The following is a 22,053-nucleotide window of genomic DNA, read 5'->3' as shown; positions in this document are numbered from 1 at the left end:
CGCTGAGCAGTGTCTAGTCTCTCCAGTCTTTTCTTGAGAAGTTGTCAGAAGAAAGAACAAATATTTATTAAGCATATACTATTATGAGCTAGAAAATGTACCATATGTACAGTGTGCCTTTCTATCCTCACATCAGCTCTCTGAGGTAGGGATTACTAGTTCCATTTTACAAGTATAGCTACCAAGTCAAGGGGTAAAGTGACTTTACCTAACTTGGACATTGACTTAAGACTCATAGCTAGAACTTAACCCCAGATCAGTTTCCATTTCTCATGCTGCTCCCAGCTCTCAGATGTGTAACAGTTACTTATTTGTTAACCTCTAGATGAGAACTCAGTAAGAGAAAAAAGCTCATGAACATAAAAGATCATGGTCTTCCCCCTCCCCCAAATGGGAATTCTCCCAAGGGCAAAATCCATCTTGCATTTAAATATAATCCTCATCCTTTGACTACAGATAGTAGTCTCCCCTTATCTGTGGTTTCACTTTCTGTGGTTTCATTTACCCAGTCACCTGTGGTCTGAAAATATTAGGTGGAAAATTCCAGAAATAAACAATTCATAAGTTTTAAATTGCATGCTGTTTTGAGTAGCATGATGAAATCTTGCCCCTTCCTGCTCCATCCCACCCAGAATGGGAATCATTCCTTGGTCCAGTGTATCCTGCCTGTTAGTTCATTTGTACTCCTCCCAGTTACTGGATCATGATATTGCAGTGCTTATGTTCAAGTAACCTTTATTTATTTTTTAATAATGGCCCAAAAGAGCAAGAGTAGTGATGCTGGCAATTTGTATATGCTGGGGAAAAGCCCTAATGTGCTTCCTTTAAGTGAGAAAGTGAAAGTTCTTAATAAGAAAAGAAAACAATCATATGCTAAGGTTAGTAAGACCTATGGTAAGAACGAATCTTCTATTTGTGAAATTGTGAAGAAGGAAATAGAAATTTATGCTAGTTTTGCTGTCACACCTCAAACTACAAAAGTTTGGCCACTGTGTTTGTGTGATGAGTGCTTACTTAAGATGGAAAAGGCATTACATTTGTGCAAGATAATTTGAGAGAGGGAGACCACATAACTTTTGTCATAGTGTATTGTAAAAATTGTTCTATTTAACTGTTACTGTTGTTCATCTCTTACTGTGCCTAATTTATAAATTAAACTTTATCAAAGGTATGTATGTATAGGAAAAAAACATAGTATATGTAGGGTTTGGTACAGTCTGTGATTTCAGGCATCCACTGGGGGTCTTGGAACAAATCCACCAAAGATAATGGGGGACACTGCAGTTTTATGCAGTTTTTTTTTTTTTAATTCCTAGAAAGCAATCTTAAGGGAATGAAGCCTCAAGAATACTGCATAGCTACTCTATTCCAAGTGTTGTTAGAATTCTAAAATTGTGCAGTTTTTTTTTTCAATTAAAAAATTTTGGGAGGGATTGAAAGTATACTATAAACTTCTTCCTTAAGAATTTTTTTGTCCTCCTCTTCTTTCTAGGCCATATCATAGCCACTGGGGATGAAGTTTAATAAACCCAAACCTAAGTACTTTGCTTTAAGAAGCCTAAAGTGGGGAAAGAAGATAGAATAAAGCCATTAAGATTATCAGGAAAGAAATTAAGATAATTCTTGGTTTTGATAAATCAGGTTATCCTGCTACTAGCAGAAGCATCTCGGACTTTTGATCTCTCATCCTATCCTCTCAGGCAAAGTAGGTGCCCTCTGATCTTGTTCTATTGTTATTGGAATTGACTCAATTCACTTGACATTTAAATGAACATTTTTTTTGCATGGTGTATTTACTTAGTCTAAAGTCCAGGGCACTCAGATCATGTTTCTGTCAGCAATTGTATATTCTTACCACATTTATTGGCATTAGAGGCATTTAAAGGGATGAGAAAGAGTTCCCGTTTGGCTCAGCGGTTATGAACATGACTAGTATCCATAAGGACTTGGGTTCAATCCCTGGCCTTGCTCACTGGGTTAAGGATCTGGCATTCCCTTAAGCTGTGGTGTAGATCGCAGACATTGTGGCTGTGGTGTAGGCCTGCAGCTAAGGCTCCAATTCAACTCGTAGGCTGGGAACTTCCATATGCTGTGAGTGTGGCCCTAAAAAGCAAAAAAAAAAAAAAAAAGCAAGCAAGCTAAAGTAAGAAGTATTGTATGATACTGGTGTCTGTCACTGAAGACAGCTCAAAGTAGAGCTCCTTTTTAAAAAAATTGTAAAATATTCATAATGTAAAATGTACTATTTCTCCATTTTTAAGCATATAAATGAGTGGCATTAAATACATCTATAATCTTGTGCAACCTTCGCCACTATCCATTTTCAGAACTTTTTCATCATCCCAAACAGAAACTCTGTACCTATTGAGAAATAATTTCCCATTCTCTTCTCCCTTCAATCCCTATAATCTCTAATTTACTTTCTATTTGAATTTACCTATTTTAGATATTTCATATAAATAGTAGCATCATAGACTATTTGTCTTTTTTTAACGATTTTTTTCCCCATCATGGCATATTTGTCTTTTTTTAATGACTGGGTTGTATCTCTCAGCATTTTTTCAGATTTTATCCATGTTGTAGCGTATCTCAGAATTTCATTCTTTTTTTTTTTTTTTTTTTGTTGTTGTTGTTGTTGTTGCTATTTCTTGGGCCGCTCCCGCGGCATTATTGTTGTTGTTGTTGTTGCTATTTCTTGGGCCACTCCCGCGGCATATGGAGGTTCCCAGGCTAGGGGTTGAATTGGAGCTGTAGCCACTGGCCTACGCCAGAGCCACAGCAACGCGGGATCCGAGCCGCGTCTGCAACCTACACCACAGCTCACGGTTAGCCGGATCGTTAACCCACTGAGCAAGGGCAGGGACCGAACCCACAACCTCATGGTTCCTAGTCGGATTCGTTAACCACTGCGCCACGACAGGAACTCCAGAATTTCATTCTTTTTTAAGAATGTTCTGTTATATTCATTATAACATTTTCTTTCTCCGTCATCCATCAGTGGATACTTTGGTTGCTTCCACTTTTTGGCAACTGTGAATAATACTGCTATGAATTGGTGTACAAGTATTTGCTTTGAGTCTTTGATTTCAGTTATTCTGGTCCATACCCCAGAATGGAATTGCTGGATCATATGGTAATTCTGTTTAATTTTGAGAGGAACTGCCACACTGTTTTCCGTAGTAGCTATACCAATTTACATTCCCACTGGCCAACACTTGTTATTTTCAGTTTTATGTTGTTGGTTTGATTTTTGTTTTTTGTCTTCTTAGGGCCACACCCAAGGCACATGGAAGTTCCCAGGCTCAGGGTTGAATTGGAGCTACAGCTGCTGGCCCACACCATGGCCACAGCAACACAAGATCTAAACCGCATCTGTGGCCTACACCACAGCTCCAGGCAACACCAGATCCTTAACCCACTGAGTGGGGCCAGGAATCAAACCTGCGTCCCAGGGCTCCAGAGATGCCACCACAGTCGGAACTCCTGTTGTTTTTGGTCTGATAATAGTTATTATCCTACGGTGTGTGAGGTGGTATCTCATTGTGGATTTGATTTACATTTCCCTAATAGCTGGCGATGTTGAGCATCTTTCATGTGCTCATTAGCCATTTGTATATCTTCTTTGGAGAAATATCTATTTAAAGTCCTTTGTCCAAATTTTAAATGGGTTTGAAGTTCTTAGTGTGACAGTAGGAAAGGAACACATTTCTTGAAAACATTTTTCGGTACAAACCAAGGAAGATAACCAAAAAGGCCACAGAAATTCTCATCGTCCTACGTCATGGGACAGTAGTCGGAGCATCCTTCATAAAACTTGGGAAATGTGGAACTTGTGCATTACTTTACTCCACAGTCCTCCGAACAGATTGTCTGTGTGAAAGTTTTTGTGTTAGTGAATGAGCAGCTGCAAGTCAGTGAAAGTAGCTAATCTACATATGTCCTCTCACTTATTCCCGAGGGATTTATCAGTTTGTGAATGGACAGAATGTACACAATTGAAAATTAAAGAAAATATAAAAACAGAAGTTTTGATAGGTGAAATGCATTTATTATCACCCTTAATGATTTTTTGTTCTTAAAAGAACTTATGAACTGGATTTTTTGTTTCTTGTTTTTTTGAAACAGTAGGATAAGAGGAGAAGCTGAGTGAAGAGAGTTTAGGGTAATGGGTAAAAAAGAAGAGAGGGAACCTCTCTCCAAAAAGAGATGATCCCGCTCCAAAAAAAGAAAAAAAAAGGGTTGTGTTTGATAAAATTATCAACAAAAATAAAATGGAAAACACCCTTATAAAACCAAGCCAAAAAAAAAAAAATCTAGTTTGCAATATATTATGAGGACTCAGACCCAAAGAGGAGAATTTTGAAGATGAAAAGAGATGATTTAGTACCACAATTCAATGATTTGTATCAAGGATCCAGTTAGACTAAGCTGACCTTGACAGGAACTAAGGTAGAATGGGTTTATACAGCTGGAAGTTTCGTTACCTATAAAGCAATAAAAAAAAATTTTTTTTTAAGGCCTGCACCTGCGGCGTATGGAGGTTCCCAGGCTAGGGGTCCAATCAGAGCTATAGCCGGCCTATGCCACAACAACATGGAATCCCAGCCATGTCTGCAACCTACACCATAGCTCAAGACAACGCCAGATCCTTAACCCACTGATCGAGGCCAGGGATTGAACTTGCATCCTCATGGATGCTAGTTGGGTTCGTTAACCACTGAGCCATGACAGGAACTCCTAAAATTTACTTTTAAGTAAATCTCCAAAAGAGATTTGAGGTGACTTAGATAATTAACCAATAGGTCAAAAGGCTAATTTTTTTTGGGGGGGGGCATGCCTGTGGCATACAAAAGTTCTCTGGCCAGTGATTGAACCCAGGCCACAGCTGTAACGAGAGCCATAGCAGTGACAGTGCCAATCCTTAGCCCTCTGAGTCACCAGGGACCTCCAAAAGGCTAATTTTGATAAAAGAAAGGCCATAAGAAAATATGCTTCCAAATAGACATTATCCCTTCATCAAGTCATCTTATTAGGTGAAACCTTATTGCAGTATCACTGTCATTTCTTAGAATTTTAGGAACTCTTTTGGGATTGTCGTCATAGCCAGTTTGTAAACCACAAGGAAATCTGCTTCATTGCTTCAAGTAGTCACACCTGTTTCTAACCCAGCTTGAATTCCCCTTTTAGTCACTGGTTGCTTTGAATAACTGCCCCCCCAACCTTAAATTAAATTCATCATCTGCTGATGAAAATATGCCACCAAGGAAGATATTTGTCTAGAACAATAGACTGCTGCAGACCCTGAACGTATTTTTAAAGGAGGAATCAGATATGTTTTGAATAATGATTGCGTTATTGGAATAAGTATATATTGCCTCTAGAGTGATTGAGTGAGGGAAGACTCATTTAGATGAATAAGTTTTATTATGTGTGCTTTTAAAAGATATTATTTGGGGAGAGGGTGGGGAAAAAAAATAAAAGATGTCATTTTATGTCACATCTCATAAATTTAGTTGTTTTCATTTAAGGTTTTTTTTCCCATGTCGTTTGGGGGTAGTTGTCTTTTAGAGAGAATTTACTTTGTAAAAAACCATTGATCCTTAGGTAGAAATAGTTGTCTTTTTTTTATTAGTTTGTTTCTTTAACTAAACTAAGCTTTTTTTTTTTTTTTAAACTGAGCTGTTGTTGATAGAATCCCTAATTTAAAAATTTTCTCTCATGCTTACACTGTTTTATTTTCTTTGACCCAACATATCACCTTATGTGTTGACTCTGTGTTAATGTATGGTAATACTAAGCCAGTATTATCATATCAAAAGATCAGTGCTTTTGGTAGAACTGGTTTTCTCATCAATACTATAAAATTGAGGAATTCCCTGGTGGCCTAATAGATTAAGGATCTGACATTGTCATTGCTGTGGTGCAGGTTCAGTCCCTGGCCTGGGAACTTCTAAATGCCACTGGCATGGCCAAAAAAAAAAAAAAAGACTATAAAATTAAGAGCCTCAGTATAGTTAAAATATTTCTGAGCAATCCCTTTTTTTCCTACTTTTTTCTTCTTTTTTTAAATTATAGTTGATTTACAGTATTGTGCCAATTTCTTTTGTACAGCAAAGTGACCCAGTCATACACATACATACATTCTTTTTCTCATACTATCTTCCATCATGTTCTATCCCAAGAGGTCAATATAGCTTCCTGTGATGTACAAGAGGACTTCATTGCTTAGCCATTCTAAATGTAATAGTTTGCATCTACCAACCCCAAACTTCCTGTGAGCTAAAAGACTGTTCTAGTATTGCATTGGACTTTAAGTGGGAAGGATATTTAAGCAGTAAAGTATCACCTGACCTAGGTAATAAAATAATTCTGTAGGTACATATATATGACACTTATTTACATTTGTGTTGTTTAAATATTCTGTGAAAGATTTAGTTTAAAAGCCTTTTATTCTGATAAAAGTTTGGGGGAGAATAAATTAGGGAGGATAGATGAATCAAGAATCCAAAATAGTGGTAATCGTTAGAGCTTGGGTGATGGGTTTAAAGTGTAGCTCATTTAATATTCTCTCTACTTTTGTGTGTGATTAAAAAATATCCTTGATAAAGTTAAATTAAAAAAAAGGTGGATTGTGATGATCATTGTACAACTATAAATGTAATAAAATTCATTGAGTTTTTTTTAAAAAAGAAAAAACCCCAAAAAACAGATGGAGGAAACTCACAAAATACCAACTGAATGCTTTTATTTTTTAAATGGTATTTAAATTTAAATGTCTTCTTAGTCTTTTCATTTCCATTTGAGAATATAATCTTTATTTTAGCTCTTCTCATTGCTTTTTCTTAAACTTAAGGATTTCATACACTGCTTCCCTCAGGAAATGAAATTCTATTTCTCCAGCCAAGCATACTTTTTGGGTGGGCTCTGTATGTTGGGGAAGAATTTTTTAAAAAATAATACTCCAGTGTACTCTCTAATTAGGGATTAAAGTTCTTTGTATTAAAGTTCAGGTAAATACCTTCAAGACTATTACTTTCAGATATATGCTTATATTACTACCCTATTTTAGGTATGTATATTACTTTTAGGCAGCCCTTTTATATGTATATGAATCTACACTTAGTTTCCATGCTTCGACTTCCTTTATGTTGTTTCTGTATCCCAGTAGGATTTTCACTAATTGTGGATTGATCTCTCTGAATTGCAATAATATGTGGTTTGTTCCTAGATCATTAAGGGAATTGTAAAAATTGCTTGGAGTTCCTTGATGGCTCAATGGGTTAAGGATCCAGTGTTGTCACTGCTGTGGCTCAGGTCACTGCTATGGCACAGGTTTGATCCCTGGCCCAGGAACTTCTGTATGCTGTGGGTTCGGCCAAAAAACAAAAATTGCTCAATGAAACCCAATTCCATCTCCTCCATATTACATGATGAGTGATAGAAATAATCTGTTACTAGTATTTATAATCCTTGTTTTTCATTGCCAGGCATAAAAGCATTCAGATATAAGCCACATTTTTGTGGGTGACTAAATGTCATGTAATATTAGTTGTATCAGTAAAGTTAATAAAATGAAACTTTTAAAAAAACACCCCATACCATTTTCAACCCATGTTTTCATGGTAGTCCTAACATAGCTATCTTTGATTTATCTCTTTTTTCTGCCTACACATTCTCTGGGTATTTGCTTTATCATGGGGATAATGGCCATTGAGAAAAGGACAAATGATAGTAGAGTTAAGCTGTGTAGGGAAGATTTAGGATAAACCTGTGGATAAAACCTACTGGATTAGTGAAGTCTAATAGTTGGTTACCTAGGCAGATCATGAGGTGATTTTGATTCTTTCAATCACTGGGAACGTTTGTTTGGTTTCACAGTCATGCAAAGGAATCAAATTCAGATAATTACAGTTGTTATGGCATAATTGTTCTACTATTGTGGTAAGGGACCAAATCAGGTGACTACATAAAGCTTCATTTATTTCCTGAGTTTTTTTTAATCCACCCTCTCAATTTTTCCTTGAGATGAATACATTACCTGGGGAACTCTGTGATTGTTGAAGAATGAATTTATGTCCTGGATTTTCTGGATTTCTAATTCACTATAGTACCAAAATTCTCTTTACCTCTTAGGACTCTTTGAAGAGGATATTCAAAACATTTCAGCTGGGAGAACTTATGTGGAAGTATCTGATCTAAAGTACATGCTAGAAGTTGCCCACCAGAAGCCCATGGGCACAGCTCAGGCCACAGACCATAGTTTAGCTCAAATAAAGTTTGTTTGTTTGTTTTTTAGTTAAGTCAGTAGTTAAAAAATAGGAGAATCTGAGTAAAAATCTAGGCTGGCTGTGATAACATAAATGGCAACATTTGGCTCTCATTCCCGCAGGAAAGTCAGCTTCAGCTGACAGCTACTTCCCCCTTTAGGCCAAGACACGCACCAGCACTTAGACCATTTCACACATTAATAGACTTGCCTAACCCTGGTATAGGTGTTTGTAACATATTACCTGATCCTCAGAAAGTTTGGTAAACTTTATAGTACCTTGAGATACTGATTATACAAATGAATTACCTGTATAAGCCTGAGTAAATCATATTTTTAAAGGATTATTTTGTGTTCTGTTCTCTGCATCTAGTGCCTGTACATAGTAGAAATCCCAGTATTGGTTATATTCTTCTAACTTGAGTACAGGTGTTTGAGTGCCATGATCTATTCTTATTTGGGGAGAGGGATTATATGTTAAAATTACAAGTAGCTCTTTGGTTAAAGAGGATTTTTAAAGTTATCATTTCAGTAATTTTGAGTTTTCCTATTTTAAATTGAAAACAATACTCTAAATATATGTTCCTAGTAAGCATACAAGTTCTCAGAGGGAAGAATTTGAGTTAGGTAATTTTTTTCATTTTACTTAAACATTCTGGAGTTCCCATCGTGGTGCAGTGGAAACTAATGTGACTAGGAACCATGAGGTTGTGGGTACAATCCCTGGCCTCCCTCAGTGGGTTAAGGATCTGGAGTTGCCGTGAACTGTGATGTAGGTTGCAGACATGGCTCACATCTGATGTTGCTGTGGCTGTGGTGTAGGCCGGCAGCTGTAGCTCTGATTGGACCCCTAGCCTGGGAACCTCCATATGCCACGAGTATGGCCCTAAAAAGCCCCCCCCCCAAAAAATTATTTTACTATTCTTGGTAATTTTTTAAATAAATAAATCTTTTAATTACCATTTAATTTTGCTTTTGCAGTGAATTGAAATTGGTAGTCTTTCAGACTCTACCTGTTTACTTATTTGCATATCTAGCCATATGGGAATTGGTTTTATTTTATATTACTAAAAATAACAAATACTATCTAGCTTTTGCATTTTAGGTAAATTAAAATTGAGGTCATTTTTAGAATTTTTCAGTGTCTTTTTTCAGATCTTTTTTTTTGTCTTTTTAGAGCAGCACCCTTGGCATATGGAGGTTCCCAGTCTATGGGTTGAATTAGAGCTGTATCTGCTGACCACAGCCACAGCAATACAAGATCCGAGCTGCATCTGCAACCTATAACTCAGCTCATAGCAATGCCAGATCCTTAACCCACTGAGTGAGGCCAGGAATTGAACTTGAAACCTCATGGTTCCTAGTTGGATTGATTTCTGCTGCATCAGGACGGGAACTCCTAGAGATAAAGTTTTTGATTATGTCTGTGATATTGTTGGGATTTTCAAATAGATGTATAAAGTAGAAAAAAATCTTTGGTATCTATTTATATGAGAATGGAAAGATTTAATTTAAGATTTCCTTTATGAAGATGTGATTACCTTTCCTGGGTAGTTTCAGAGGACCAAGATCACATAGCCTAAATAGATAGAGAATGTTGATGTTGATCACATTTATAGCAAAGATGCAAATAACTATTCTTGATGGTTGGGTTGGATTTTTGTTTTTCATAGTGATTGGTAGTTTTGGTTTCTCCTAGTTGTAATGTTTCTAAAAATTCTCCACCTTATTTTGGTCAGTTTTTGCTCTTCCATTTAGTACTATCTCCCTTTCACAAAAAATGTAGAAGTTGGAGGAATCTAACCATATGTTTTCAAAAGCCTAAATATCTTGAAAGGACTTATGAATCTTTAAGTCACTTATTTTACTCTAGACTAGGTAGTTTCTTTAACTTTATGAGAATAGAATAATATGATTTATGAGGGTAAATATCCACTAACAGAATAAAAGTAAAAATTATTCAGAGTTCCTGTCATGGCTCAGTGGTAACAAACCTGACTAGTATCCATGAGGACAGGCTTCGATCCCTGGCCTCATTCAGTGGGTTAAGGATCCAGCATTGCCATGAGCTGTGGTGTAGGTCACAGATGTGCCTCGGATTCCCACGTTGCTGTGGCTGTAGTGTAGGCCAGCAACTGCAGCTCCAGTTTGATCCCAAGCCTGGGAATGTCCATATGCTGCAGATGTGGCCCTAAAAAGCAAAAACAACAACAACAACGTATTCAGTTCCACGTTCAGACATCTGGTTAGATTTTTAGTAGGGTGAATTTGGTTCTTATCTGTATCAAACTTACAAATTTAGATTTTTGGAAGGGTGAAAAAGTAGGTAGATAGTTAGGTATCGGTAGACTTAGTTTAATGGGTACTTAAAAGTGAGATAATACTGCTCTGGTCTATTCTTATATCCTTGACTAGTCTGTTTCACTTAATTATAGTTCAATTTTAAAAGCTGTCTACTAGTTGCATATAAACTTGAAATGTGCTAGAGAAAATGAACTGAAATAAAATAAATTTACTTTTCTGTTTGTATTTTGACTTAACATTTCAGGATCAGACTTGGCTTGTATTCCAGGCTCAGGGTACCAGGAAAAGTTTAATAATATACAGTATTTAGGCTTATCTTCAATACTCTTGTTTTGTTAAAGTCAGACAAATTTTAGTGATGGTCAGAGGCTTCTAAGTAGGAGGGCAGTAACTCCTGTAAATACCAATTTCCAAATGGTATCTCTCTGTTCCAGCCCATCACAACAGTTTTAAAACCAGTTTTTGTTTTTGTTTTTGTTTTGTTTTGTTGCTTTGTTTTGTTTTTTTAACAGGAGAGCCAGTGTAACTCCTTCAAGACTGGAGTGACACACTCTGCATCTGCGTCTGCCTCATGTGAGTTCTCATATTGGCAGCAGCACTCTGCTAGGCTGGAACCTCTGTAGAGGTTTGCCCTTGCTTTTTCTAAAATCTATAAACTATTCCCACAGCGTGTCTTGGTGGCAAAGGTAAAAAGTGCATGAGAATTTCAGACTTCCCTGCAGAAAGTTTTTGGCTCATTCAGAGGGACTGTCCCCTCTAATGTAGGTTCTACCTTGTATGAACAAAATCGACTCAAAACAGAGCCCACAACTTTCATCCCCACAACGTGCAGTCAACACTTTTTTTGAAGAGCTGTTTTTCCCTTGCAGATTATGGAGTAAAGAATATCTTTAAATGCTCTCAGTAGCTTCAGCTTTCACAGCTTTGGTTGTTCTCTTTATAGTCTGGTTACGTAACCTGAGAACACTGTGTGCTGCCCTAGTGCCTGAAGCAGTCCTCTTTTTTGGACTCTAAGCCCCTAAAATAACTCTTCCTTTGTCTTTGGATATTGGGTAAGTTAGGATAGGCTTGAGGAGCTTCTCAAAGAAATAAGCAGTGAATCTGTGAGGTTATAGTTATTCTTGAAGTACTTGGCAGTGTTTTGGAAAGTCAGTTATAAGAATTGAGTTGAAGCTATGCATCATTTACTTTCCAGTTTGGCCAGAGAAATTGAAACTAGAACCTTTGTGGCTCTGGAGAGATACAGAGCTCCAAGTCTGAGGTGATATATATGGTTCCCCACAGATGTCAAGGCTGGCTTTGAAGGGCCCTGGTTGATTAAAAATGAATTTTGCTTTTTATTTATTTAAGGAATGATGGCATTTTGGAGGCTTCAGGAATAGTCATTTTTGCCACCAGGTCAGAACAAATTGTGATTTTTCCCAAGGGACCCTTACAACAAAACATTAATTTCACGTTCTGTGCAGCTGCAGTTCTGCTTCTCCAGCCCAAGTTGTACTGTATAGTGTTCTAGCAGATGATTTAATGACCTGGGAGTTTGTGTTACTGAAATAATTATCCGGGAAGCTTATGAGAAAATGTCAGTAGCTTGTAGGTCTTACTGATTAATATAGAGCTTGGTGAAATAGCGTTGTCAAAGTGGAACTTGAACTCTCTTTGCTAAATCCATTCCTGCCTGTGATCAGAGTAGTTTATTTTGGACTAGGTGAAACAAATTGGAGGGAGAGTAATGTATTTCAACACCCAAGCTTAAATTTTGATGGCCTGCATAATCTAGAAATTCATTTTTAGCAGTGGCACTATGTGCTGCCATAAAAAAGCTTTGTTTGAGACTTTTAGGGAGACCTCAATTCTGGCTGCAGCTGATGTTTGTACTTGCTGTGTAACTTCAGGTCAGCAAATGGAGAAAATACATTGTATTTTTTGGAAGTACCCTAAACTCATTGAGACAAAGGAAATTTAAAGCATTTATTTCTGTAGGTGGAATTTCTAGAAAGCCATTTCAGTTGAGCACTTGAAAGTTCTGCCTTGGAATAAACACAGTGTGGCAAGAGTATAGTGTTTCACTTTCTGCTCTATTTAGGTGTTATGGTGGCAAAATGGGAAATAGAAATCTCTCCCTTCCCACATTTTTATCACCGAAAATTCTGGATAATTGATTTGGGTTTCAATCCAAATTGTCTTAGAGAAATAAATTTAATCACTATTACTCCATCATTTCTCTAGCTAGGGAAAATTGTTCATTGAGGGGTGAGCCTGGGTTGGGGTGATTAAGGTTTGTTTCTGTCTCCCATTCTTATGTCATATTCAACAAATTATCTTTCTTAAAGATTAATAATTGAAAACATTTTATGTGAGCCCAATCCTATGAGAATGGATGTCAATGGATTATCCAAATTACTTAGCTATACTGGAATTTTGTTCCATTAAATATCGTTTAAAATAAGTGGGGCTTTGTTAGGATTGAGAAGTTTTGTTTTATGGAAATTGTGTTAAAATGAAATTTACTTTCATTTGAGGTGGAAGCGTAAGGTGGGGTGAGATGTTATTTTATATTCTCAAAATAATTCAAATTGACACCAGTGGATACCATGCTTTCCTGGTTTTATGATAATACACCAGCTCTTATTCTCTTAGCATATATGAGTATAAAGCACTTCTTTTACCACTGTGTACATCGTCCACACTTAAGAATCCCACACTTGGAGTTCCCTGGTGGCCTAGCAGGTTAAGGATCCAGCGTTGTCACTGCTGTGGCATGGGTTTGATCCCTGGCACAAGAACTTACATATGCCATGGATGTGTGGTGGGGGGGAAGATTCTGACACTTGTGACTTACAGTTTTGAGGAAGGGAGAGGTGAGAGGATGGGGCTGGGATTGAGGGAAGAAAAAAATAAGCCAATTTTGAAAATGTTAGCCAGGGTTAGCATTAGCACTAAATTATTATCTCCCCTGAGACCACAGAAGAAATGACTTTGCTCTGGTGAGATGAGACTTAAGCATCTCCTAGAGGACCTTACAATTTTTTGTTTTTAAATATGAAAAATACTTACTAAAGGATTTTGAAAGCTCACCTGCTTTTTAAAAATTTCTTTTCAATTAAAAAGAATAGATACATTAATATTACAAGTTTTGAAGGTACGTGAAAGTTTCCTTCCTTCCTCTCTCTTTTAGCCACTGTGGAGGCAGCCACTATTACTGTTTTCTTTTATGCCTTCCAGAAATATTCTAAAGGATTGTTTTTGAAACGGGAAAGTGAAATCATACTCGTTAAGATAGTAGCACAAATTTGGATAGGCAGACTAATTGCAATGCAGAATCAGTTTGAGCTATAAGCTATATGTTCATTAGTTAGAAGAACTATAATAATAGTAATAGTTACATTATTATGAGACATAAGAATGGAACATTGAAGGGCTTTTTGGCTTCATTTGGCATTTAGCAAGATTGCAGGTCTTTAATTTTTTTATTTTTATTTTTCTAGGGCTGCACCCGTGGCATATGAAAGTTCCCAGGCTAGGGGTCAAATTGGAGACACAGCTGCCAGCCTCTTCCACAGCCACAACAATACTAGATCTGAGCTGCATCTGCAACCTACACCACAATACACCGCAGTGCCAGATCCTTAACCCACTGCGTTGTCAGGACAGGGATCAAATCCGAGTCCTCATGGATTCTAGTCAGGTTTGTTACCACCGAGCCACAATGGGAACTCCCTTTTTATTTTTTATTTTTAATATGGCTTACCCACTTCTAGAGACTGATGGAAGGATACTTACCTAAATATTTATTTGGAAGAAACCTATTTAAAGGAGAGACATTTTCTTTATGCTGAATTGCAATGATGATTCTGAAAAGTTTTTTATTATAGAAAACTTCAGACATATCTAATATTAGAAACCCCCGTATTCCAAAATCCATTTTAGTTTACCTGTAACAAACGCATTATTCTTTAGCAAATAAGAAGGTATGGATGTGTGTGTGTGTATATATATTTATTTTATATATGTGTGTATATATATATATATTTGCACATACTCATTCTTGGATAATCAGATCAAATAAAATGAGTTATAATTCTTTAATGTCTAATTCCCAGTTCATATTCAGATTTCCCTAATGGTCACAAATATGTCTTTATGGTTGTTTTAGCAGTAATAATTTGTAAAATGCAATTTTGATGTGGCTGTGACATTGTTAGGGCTGATAAACAAGTAAATCCTAACAAATATAATTATTATAATCGGAGGAATATAAAGCAACTACTAAGCCAGATAGGAATTGTAAAAATAGACAGGTCTTAAAAAAAAAAAAAAAAACTAATTTTGAAGGATTCCTATACCAAATATACACATCAGTGAGAACTTCAACATATATAAACTTCTATATCTAGTTTTATGTTAATTGCATTCTCATGAATAATATCACAGGTATGCATATTACTTTTTCCCCTGCCTTTAGACTGCATGCATGAAAGAATAGATAAAGGGGAAAAAATGTTTGAATAAGGTTTCATAAGAATGAAAGAACTGTTCTGAAATGTCTGATAATTCATCTTGTTGCTGCTCCTCCTACTGTAATATGACCTATTTCCACAGACTGACAATTGAGTTTTCTCATTATTTGGGGCAGTACAAGCATGAAGTCTGAGGACAAAAAGAAAAATGACAGATTTAGGAAGAGAGAGGAATTGGGAAAGAGAAGAAATGTACTCATTTGCTTTCTGTTTTAATTGGTTGATCTTTTAATGAATACCTCCTCTTTGTACAGTGTACAAGTCCCCGGAGTACGAGTCCCTCGGCTTTGAGCTTACCGTGGAGAGATTAGTTTCTATTGGCTATCCTCAGGAGCTGCTCAGCTTTGCATATGATTCTACATTCCCTACCAGGTAGTTGTTCAAGATTTTTGTTTTTGGATTGACACCTCCTTCTGTGCCCCAATTAATAATTCCACCTGCATCCCTAACCAAAAACAACAATAACAAAACATTAAAAGGTTCTTTGGGCTTTCTTTTTGCTTTTTGTTTTGTTTTTGGTTGGTATTGATTCTGAAATTACCGGAAGTTCCCTTCGTGGCACAGTGGGTTAAGGATCTGATGTTGCTGCAGCTATGGCGAAGGTTGCAACTACAGCGCAGTTTTGATCCCTGGCCCAGGAACTTCCACGTGCTGCGGGTATGGCCCCAGAAAATATTACCATAACACTTTCATGTACACCATGTCTATTGTGATCTTGCTTTGAGCTTTGAATTTAGTTTGTGGTTATTGAAGAAGATCCATTTATGAGGAAGAAAAGGGATTATTAAAACATTGTCAGAGTTCCCATCATGGCGCAGTGGTTAACGAATCCAACTAGGAACCATGAGGTTGCAGGCTCGATCCCTGGCCTTGCTCAGTAGGTTGGGGATCTGGTGTTGCCGTGAGCAGTAGTGTGGGTCACAGACGAGGCTCGGATCCTGCATTGCTGTGGCTCTGGTGTAGGTCAGTGGCTACAACTCCGATTAGACTCCTAGCCTGGGAACCTCCATATGCCACTGGAGTGGCCCTAGAAAAAGGCAAAAAGACAAAAAAAAAGAAAAAAAAAGAAAAAAAAAAAACTGATTGGCAGTAATGGCAGATGCGCCTACCTTACACTGTTGGAGAGCAGTTATGTGCTTTGCTAATATATTTATATAACTTGATAATCAGGGGCCTTCCTGGCATTTTGCATATCTGGATTTGAGTGGAAAGATTTGAGATTAAGAAAGCTGCTGATTTTAGAGTTCCCATCGTGGCTCAGTGGTTAAGGAACCCGACTAGTATCAATGAGGACGTGGGTTTGATCCCTGGCCCCGCTCAGTGGCTTAAGGATCCAGTGTTGCCATGAGCTATGGTGTAGGTCGCAGACGCAGCTCAGATCTGGCATTGCTGTGGCTGCAGTGTAGGCGGCTGGCTGCAGCTCTGATTGGACCCCTAGCCTGGGAATCTCCATATACCAAGGGTGTGGCCCTAAAAAGACAAAAAAAGAAAAAAGGAAGAAAGATGCTTGTTTTGAGATGTCATCATATATATCCCACATACAGCATCTAATAGAGGGAAAAATATAAGCTGGCACAGTTGTCCAAGGAAATTAAGAGAGACTCTCTTAGAATAGAATCAGCTGGGGCCTTTTCTGCCCGCTCCCTCTTCCAGCCCCGAGCTCCACTCTGGCTGCACCACGTTCACTCTGAGCTCCTGGCTCCTGCTAAGCTAGTGCCGCCGGCTGTCATCCCCCTCCAGCTGCCATCATGATCATCTCCCGGGACCTCATCAGCCATGAAATGTTCTCCGACATCTGCAAGACCCGGGAGATCGTGGATGGGCTGTGTCTGGAGGTGGAGGGGAAGATGGTCAGTAGGACAGAGGATGACATTGATGACTCGCCCATTGGTGGAAATGCCTCCGCTGAAGGGCCCGAGGGTGAAGGTACCGAAAGCACAGCAATCACTGGTGTCGATATTGTTATGGACCATCACCTGCAGGAAACCAGCTTCATGAAGGAAGCCTACAAGAAGTACACCAAAGATTACATGAAGTCAATCAAAGGGAAGCTTGAAGAACAGAGAGCAGAAAGAGTAAAACCTTTTATGACAGGAGCTGCAGAACAAATCAAGCACATCCTTGCTAATTTCAAAAACTGTCAGTTCTTCATTGGTGAAAACATGAATCCAGACGGCATGGTTGCTCTGCTGGACTGTCATGAGGATAGTGTGACTCTGTATATGATTTCCTTTAAGGATGGCTTAGAAATGGAAAAATATTAACAAATTTGGCTGTTACTTTGGACCTATCACCTGTAGTCATAACTGGCTGGCCGCTGCTTTTTATCCAGAAAACATCAGGACTTAGAGACAAATGGGACCGATGGCATCCTGAGCTCATTTTTTTGACATTGATTTTTTTTTTCTTTTTTCTTTTTCTTTTTTTTTTTTTTTTTTGAGCAGAGGCATTGTTTTTGAGGGGAAAAAAAATGTCATGTAGGTTGTCTAAAAATAAAATGTACTTAATACTCATACAACTCTCAGTTTAATATGTAATATCTAAATCATGCTGTGTAGCCTTCCTGGAGAAGCTAGAACCTGGTTGTAGACCACAACTAGAAAGTGTAAGACCATCTTCAGATAACTTCTGCAGTTGAAAACCACTTCCCAGACTTGGAATATAACCAAGAATCAAAATAACTGAGTTGAAGGGAAAGACCATGCTCATAGCAGTGCCTACACCTGAAGTGGATTCCTTACACTTTCATCACCTACAAATGGAGGCGATTAACCAAAAGAATAAAAAGACTAATACAGTTACAAAAACAGATAGAATAGAATCAGCTGTATTAAGAGGAATTCTTGTTTACACCTTGCTTGATTAAGCCCTTATTTCTCACATAAAATAGTTGTGATTATTTATCTGGACAGAGAAAGTATTTGTTAGTTGCTCTGGGATTAATTCTTAAGACTTTACTTACTTTAGCCTCTAGGGTTATATTGTTTAGGACATACTTGAGTCGCCATAAAATTTTAATAAGATGAGGATTGGCTTGTGGTGATTGAGTAAATTCTACATTATGTTATTGCCTTTATTACTTTGCATGATTGATAATGTCTTCATTTTCATATAGGGGACTTGTCTTTGACACACTGTATGGAAATCTTTTGAAAGTTGACGCCTATGGAAACCTTTTGGTCTGTGCACATGGATTTAACTTCATAAGGGGGTAAGTACAAGGAATCTTTTAACCTCTTTCTAATGTTTTAATAGTTAAGCAATATGGAAATGACATTTTTCTCCCAAATGCAGTATACTTTCCTATTCCCTCATCATTAAAGAGCAATTCCTTTACATCAGGATACTTTAGGCAGTTAGGAACCAAATGACTTTTAAATATAGTTTGCAGTTACATTTTGTTTAGGTTAAGTGCCTTCTAATTATATAGCATCCAACAAAGCTAATCTTGAAACTTGCCCAAAAAGAACATTAGTGGCTTTGACTTATTTGAAATTCTAAGACTTTTATTTTCTCCTTTTTAATACAGTTCTCAGGTAGCTGCTCAGAAGAGGTATGTACGTAAAAGTGTTTTGAAAAATATAAAACTACAGCAGTGTAAATTACTAATATTTTTAACAGCCAATACATTATTTTTATATGCTAATGAATATCTTAAGGTATTTGATCATGGTTAAATTTTCTTAAAACATGGGTTTAAACAGTGATGATATTTAAGACAAATAAAGATAAGTTTTATTTTCATAATTAGAATATTTCCACTATTCTTACTAATTTGGGCTTTCTACCCTAGTAATAAACAGCAGATAAAATTTACTGTGTGGTTTTTTTTTTTTTTGGTAAAACATCCCAATTTTTTCTTTAAAAAGTCAATGTCACAATTTGACAATTTTTATAATTGTGGCTTTACACAATTATATATTTTCTCTGCTCTTGTACCACTTAATTTACTTCTGACAGTGTATTAGGGTCAGAGCAACTCTTAAAACCAAATTAAAAAAAAAAAAAAACACAGAGTCTGCTAAAGAGACATTGTATTTTTGGCTAATTCCTTTTGTGATAAGAGACGCAGACTAACTGAAACTGTATCAGAGTTTCCTTTATATCTGAGGTCACAGCAATGCCCTACTTGGAACTGAAGCATCTAATACAAGACTCTTTAGATGGTATTACACAGGCTCAAAGATTTCCAAGTACACATAGTGAGAACATATGAAGTAAACATCCTACCTTGACACATCTCATTAGGCCAGTGGTTGTATCTGCCTTTCTTTCATGATTCCTCTCATGAAGGGTTTAAGATCCATGAATATCAAAAGATAGGGTTTAGAATGTGAAGTGTCTACAGATAATACTAGAAACCCAAGCTATTTTATTTTATGTGTGGATATTATCACTATAATTCGAATCCCAGTGATGATGAACCGTGGTCCTACGTATTAATGTCTAAAAAGGGGATTTTTGTATTATTGGGTGGGAGGGTAGTCAGAGAGGGAAAGAAAGAGAAGCACGTCTCTGTCTTAGTAGGATTTACTAACTCAAGATGCACAGACCTCCTTTCTTCCCCCAAATAAGCCAATAAAGTTCCCATATAGCTCCTTTGGAAATAAATTTAATAGTGTTACAGAAATAAATCATTTGTGGATAAATACAGAATCATTCAAACAGCGATTAACACTATACAGCCTTTAGAGTGAAAAAAGAAAAAAGCCCATGGAGAGGGAAAGAATAAGATGGAGGGAAAGGGAGATAGTTATTGAAGTATAGTGGTGGACAAGGTTGGAAGAGAAATTAGGGCTCCACCAAGCATCACCCTACATGCATTGCTAATGGGTTGGAGCCTCTTTTCAGACAATGGTAAAGGCTTTTATTTATTTATTTATTTTTATGTTTTTGCCTCTCTTGTGGCATGTGGAAGTTCCCAGACCAGGGATCAAACCCACACCACAGTTGCAGCCTATGCCACAGCTGCACCAGTGCCAGATCCTTAACTTGCTGTGCCACAAGGGAACTTCCCAATGGTAAAGGCTTTTAAAGTTTTAAACTAGGATAATATTGAGATCAAATCTTTATTCTTTGTGTCACAGATAGCAGTTCCGTGCTATAAGTGTTTTCTTCCCAACTCTGAGTCTACCATCCCTTCTTTAATGATACTTTACCTCCCTAGGAATTAATTTTTATTTTAAATGTATACTAGCATGACTTGGTATTTAATTTAAACAAAATGTAATTGCTGACTGTATTTATAAGTCAGGTGGAGTTCTAATTGCCTAATAAATAACTTAACTCTCCTTAGATAAAGGAATTACTCTTTAATGATGAAAGGAATAGGGACGTATATTATATCTAAGAGGACAATATCATCTTTGCTAAACCTGACTGAGGAAAGCATATCATTACTATTCCTTTCTGCCTTAATTTTCATTGCAGAAAATCTTGGAAGGCTAGAAGATGTTGATATTCCACAAAGTTATTCTTTATTGAGAACTCTTATTTCAGAAGGGTGACTAAGAGAGCTAATGTGATTTTATATTCCTAACTAGAGTTTATGCCATTTGTAGTTAACAAACCCAAGCAGGAAATTACCCAAGTTATTCTGAGTATGAACTTTAAATTTGGTGCCTTCTATTTAAACTAGTTAATCTTCATTTTTCACTGTAAGGTCTATGGATTTTTATATTTTTTTCTTCCTTTTGGTTTTTCTGTTATGTTTTATTAATACTAATCCTTTCCTCTTCTTGCAGTATTTTATTTCACTCTTCAACGTTCTCATGCATCTCTAACAACTTCTGTTTATTTCACTGGCTTTTTTTTTTCCTTTGTAAACTCTGAATGTCCTCCAGGGATCTAGTCTTAGTCTCTTCTATCTCTGCCCTCAAAGTGGCCTTGTCTACTCTCTATCTTCCTGAAGACTTCATCTATTACTTGCGCCTAGATGATCCCAGCTATCTTTCAAGTTTGAATATGTTTTAAGTTCTTGACTTTTGTTTCTAATTACCTTTAGAAATGTTTACCTTTAGGAGTTCCCATCGTGGCTCAGTGGTTAACGAACTGGACTAGTATCCATTAGGACTCGAGTTCGATCTCTGGTCGCTCAATGGGTTAAGGATCCAATGTTGCCGAGAGCTGTAGATCGCAGACGCAGCTCAGGTCCCTCATTGCTGTGGCTGTGGCATAGGCCGTCAGCTACAGCTCCAATTCGACCCCTAGCCTGGGAACCTCCATATGCCATGGGTGCAGCCCTAAAAAGACAAAAGATGGAAAAAAAAAAAAAGAGAGAGAGAGAGAGAGAAAAAAAAGAAAGGCTTACTTTTAGTCTAACTTATCCAAAATAAAACTTCTCTTATGTCGACTTTTAATTTAGTTTTCATGTTTCTGTTAATGGTACCACCACCCTGTCAGAGACACCTTAGTGTGAGAGCATCGTCATCTTTGACTCTTATGTCCCCCATCTACCACATCCAGTCAGTTGCTTGTTTGTTTTACCTTGGCAGTCTCTCTCTAATAATCGTTCTAATTTCTTCTGTGCCTACTTTGGGATATGCCCCTGCTGCTCTCATCTGGACTGCTGTAGTAACCACCTAACTGATTTCCCAGTCCTTTGTCTCTGTGTCTCTTAGTTTTTGCTGCATAATAAATTATTTCAAAACTAGTGACTTTAAACAATGGCCATTTAGTTTAGCTCAAAATTCTGAGAGTCAGCTGGGCAGTTCTGGGATTGTTCAGCTGATCTAGAATGGTCTCACTCACATGTCTGGCAGTTGGCAGCCTGATGGCGGGGGCACCTCATTTCTGCATGTAGCCTTTTACGCTCCAGCAGATTTTCTCACTCTCATTCACATAGCAGCCTCAGAGTTCCAAGTGCAGCAGGAACAGGCAAGCCCCAACACAAAAGTGCTTTCCAGGTCTCTGCTTGGATCCCATTTGCTGCTCTTGAAGCCTGTATTCAAGGATGGAAAAATAGAC

The 22,053-nt window shown here is 37.3% G+C and overlaps 2 protein-coding genes and 1 pseudogene across 5 annotated transcripts in view; all 3 read left to right on the top strand.

Annotated features, from left to right (window-relative positions):
- Positions 1-22,053, top strand: part of NT5C2 (5'-nucleotidase, cytosolic II) — a 105,010-nt gene that overhangs the window by 68,675 nt on the left and 14,282 nt on the right. The window contains exons 4-5 of the mRNA XM_001929278.6: positions 15,342-15,459; positions 18,203-18,298. Of these exons, the coding sequence (XP_001929313.3) occupies positions 15,342-15,459; positions 18,203-18,298 (214 nt within the window). The remainder of the gene's footprint in view (positions 1-15,341; positions 15,460-18,202; positions 18,299-22,053) is intronic.
- Positions 1-22,053, top strand: part of PCGF6 (polycomb group ring finger 6) — a 225,002-nt gene that overhangs the window by 188,673 nt on the left and 14,276 nt on the right. For 2 of the 3 annotated variants that reach the window (XR_002338753.1, XR_002338752.1), the window contains exons 13-14: positions 15,342-15,459; positions 18,203-18,298. The gene's annotated coding sequence lies outside the window, so the exon portion shown is untranslated. Of the gene's footprint in view, positions 1-1,492; positions 2,182-15,341; positions 15,460-18,202; positions 18,299-22,053 lie in introns of those variants that run through there. The other variant, XR_002338754.1, reaches the window with a different exon arrangement.
- LOC102163924 lies at positions 16,547-17,462 on the top strand (annotated as a pseudogene). The gene has a single exon (XR_001304661.2). The product of XR_001304661.2 is annotated as a translationally-controlled tumor protein pseudogene (transcript).

The sequence above is a fragment of the Sus scrofa genome, chromosome 14, assembly GCF_000003025.6.
Source record: "Sus scrofa isolate TJ Tabasco breed Duroc chromosome 14, Sscrofa11.1, whole genome shotgun sequence".
NCBI lineage: Eukaryota > Metazoa > Chordata > Mammalia > Artiodactyla > Suidae > Sus > Sus scrofa.
This window is presented reverse-complemented; position numbering and strand designations above follow the sequence as displayed.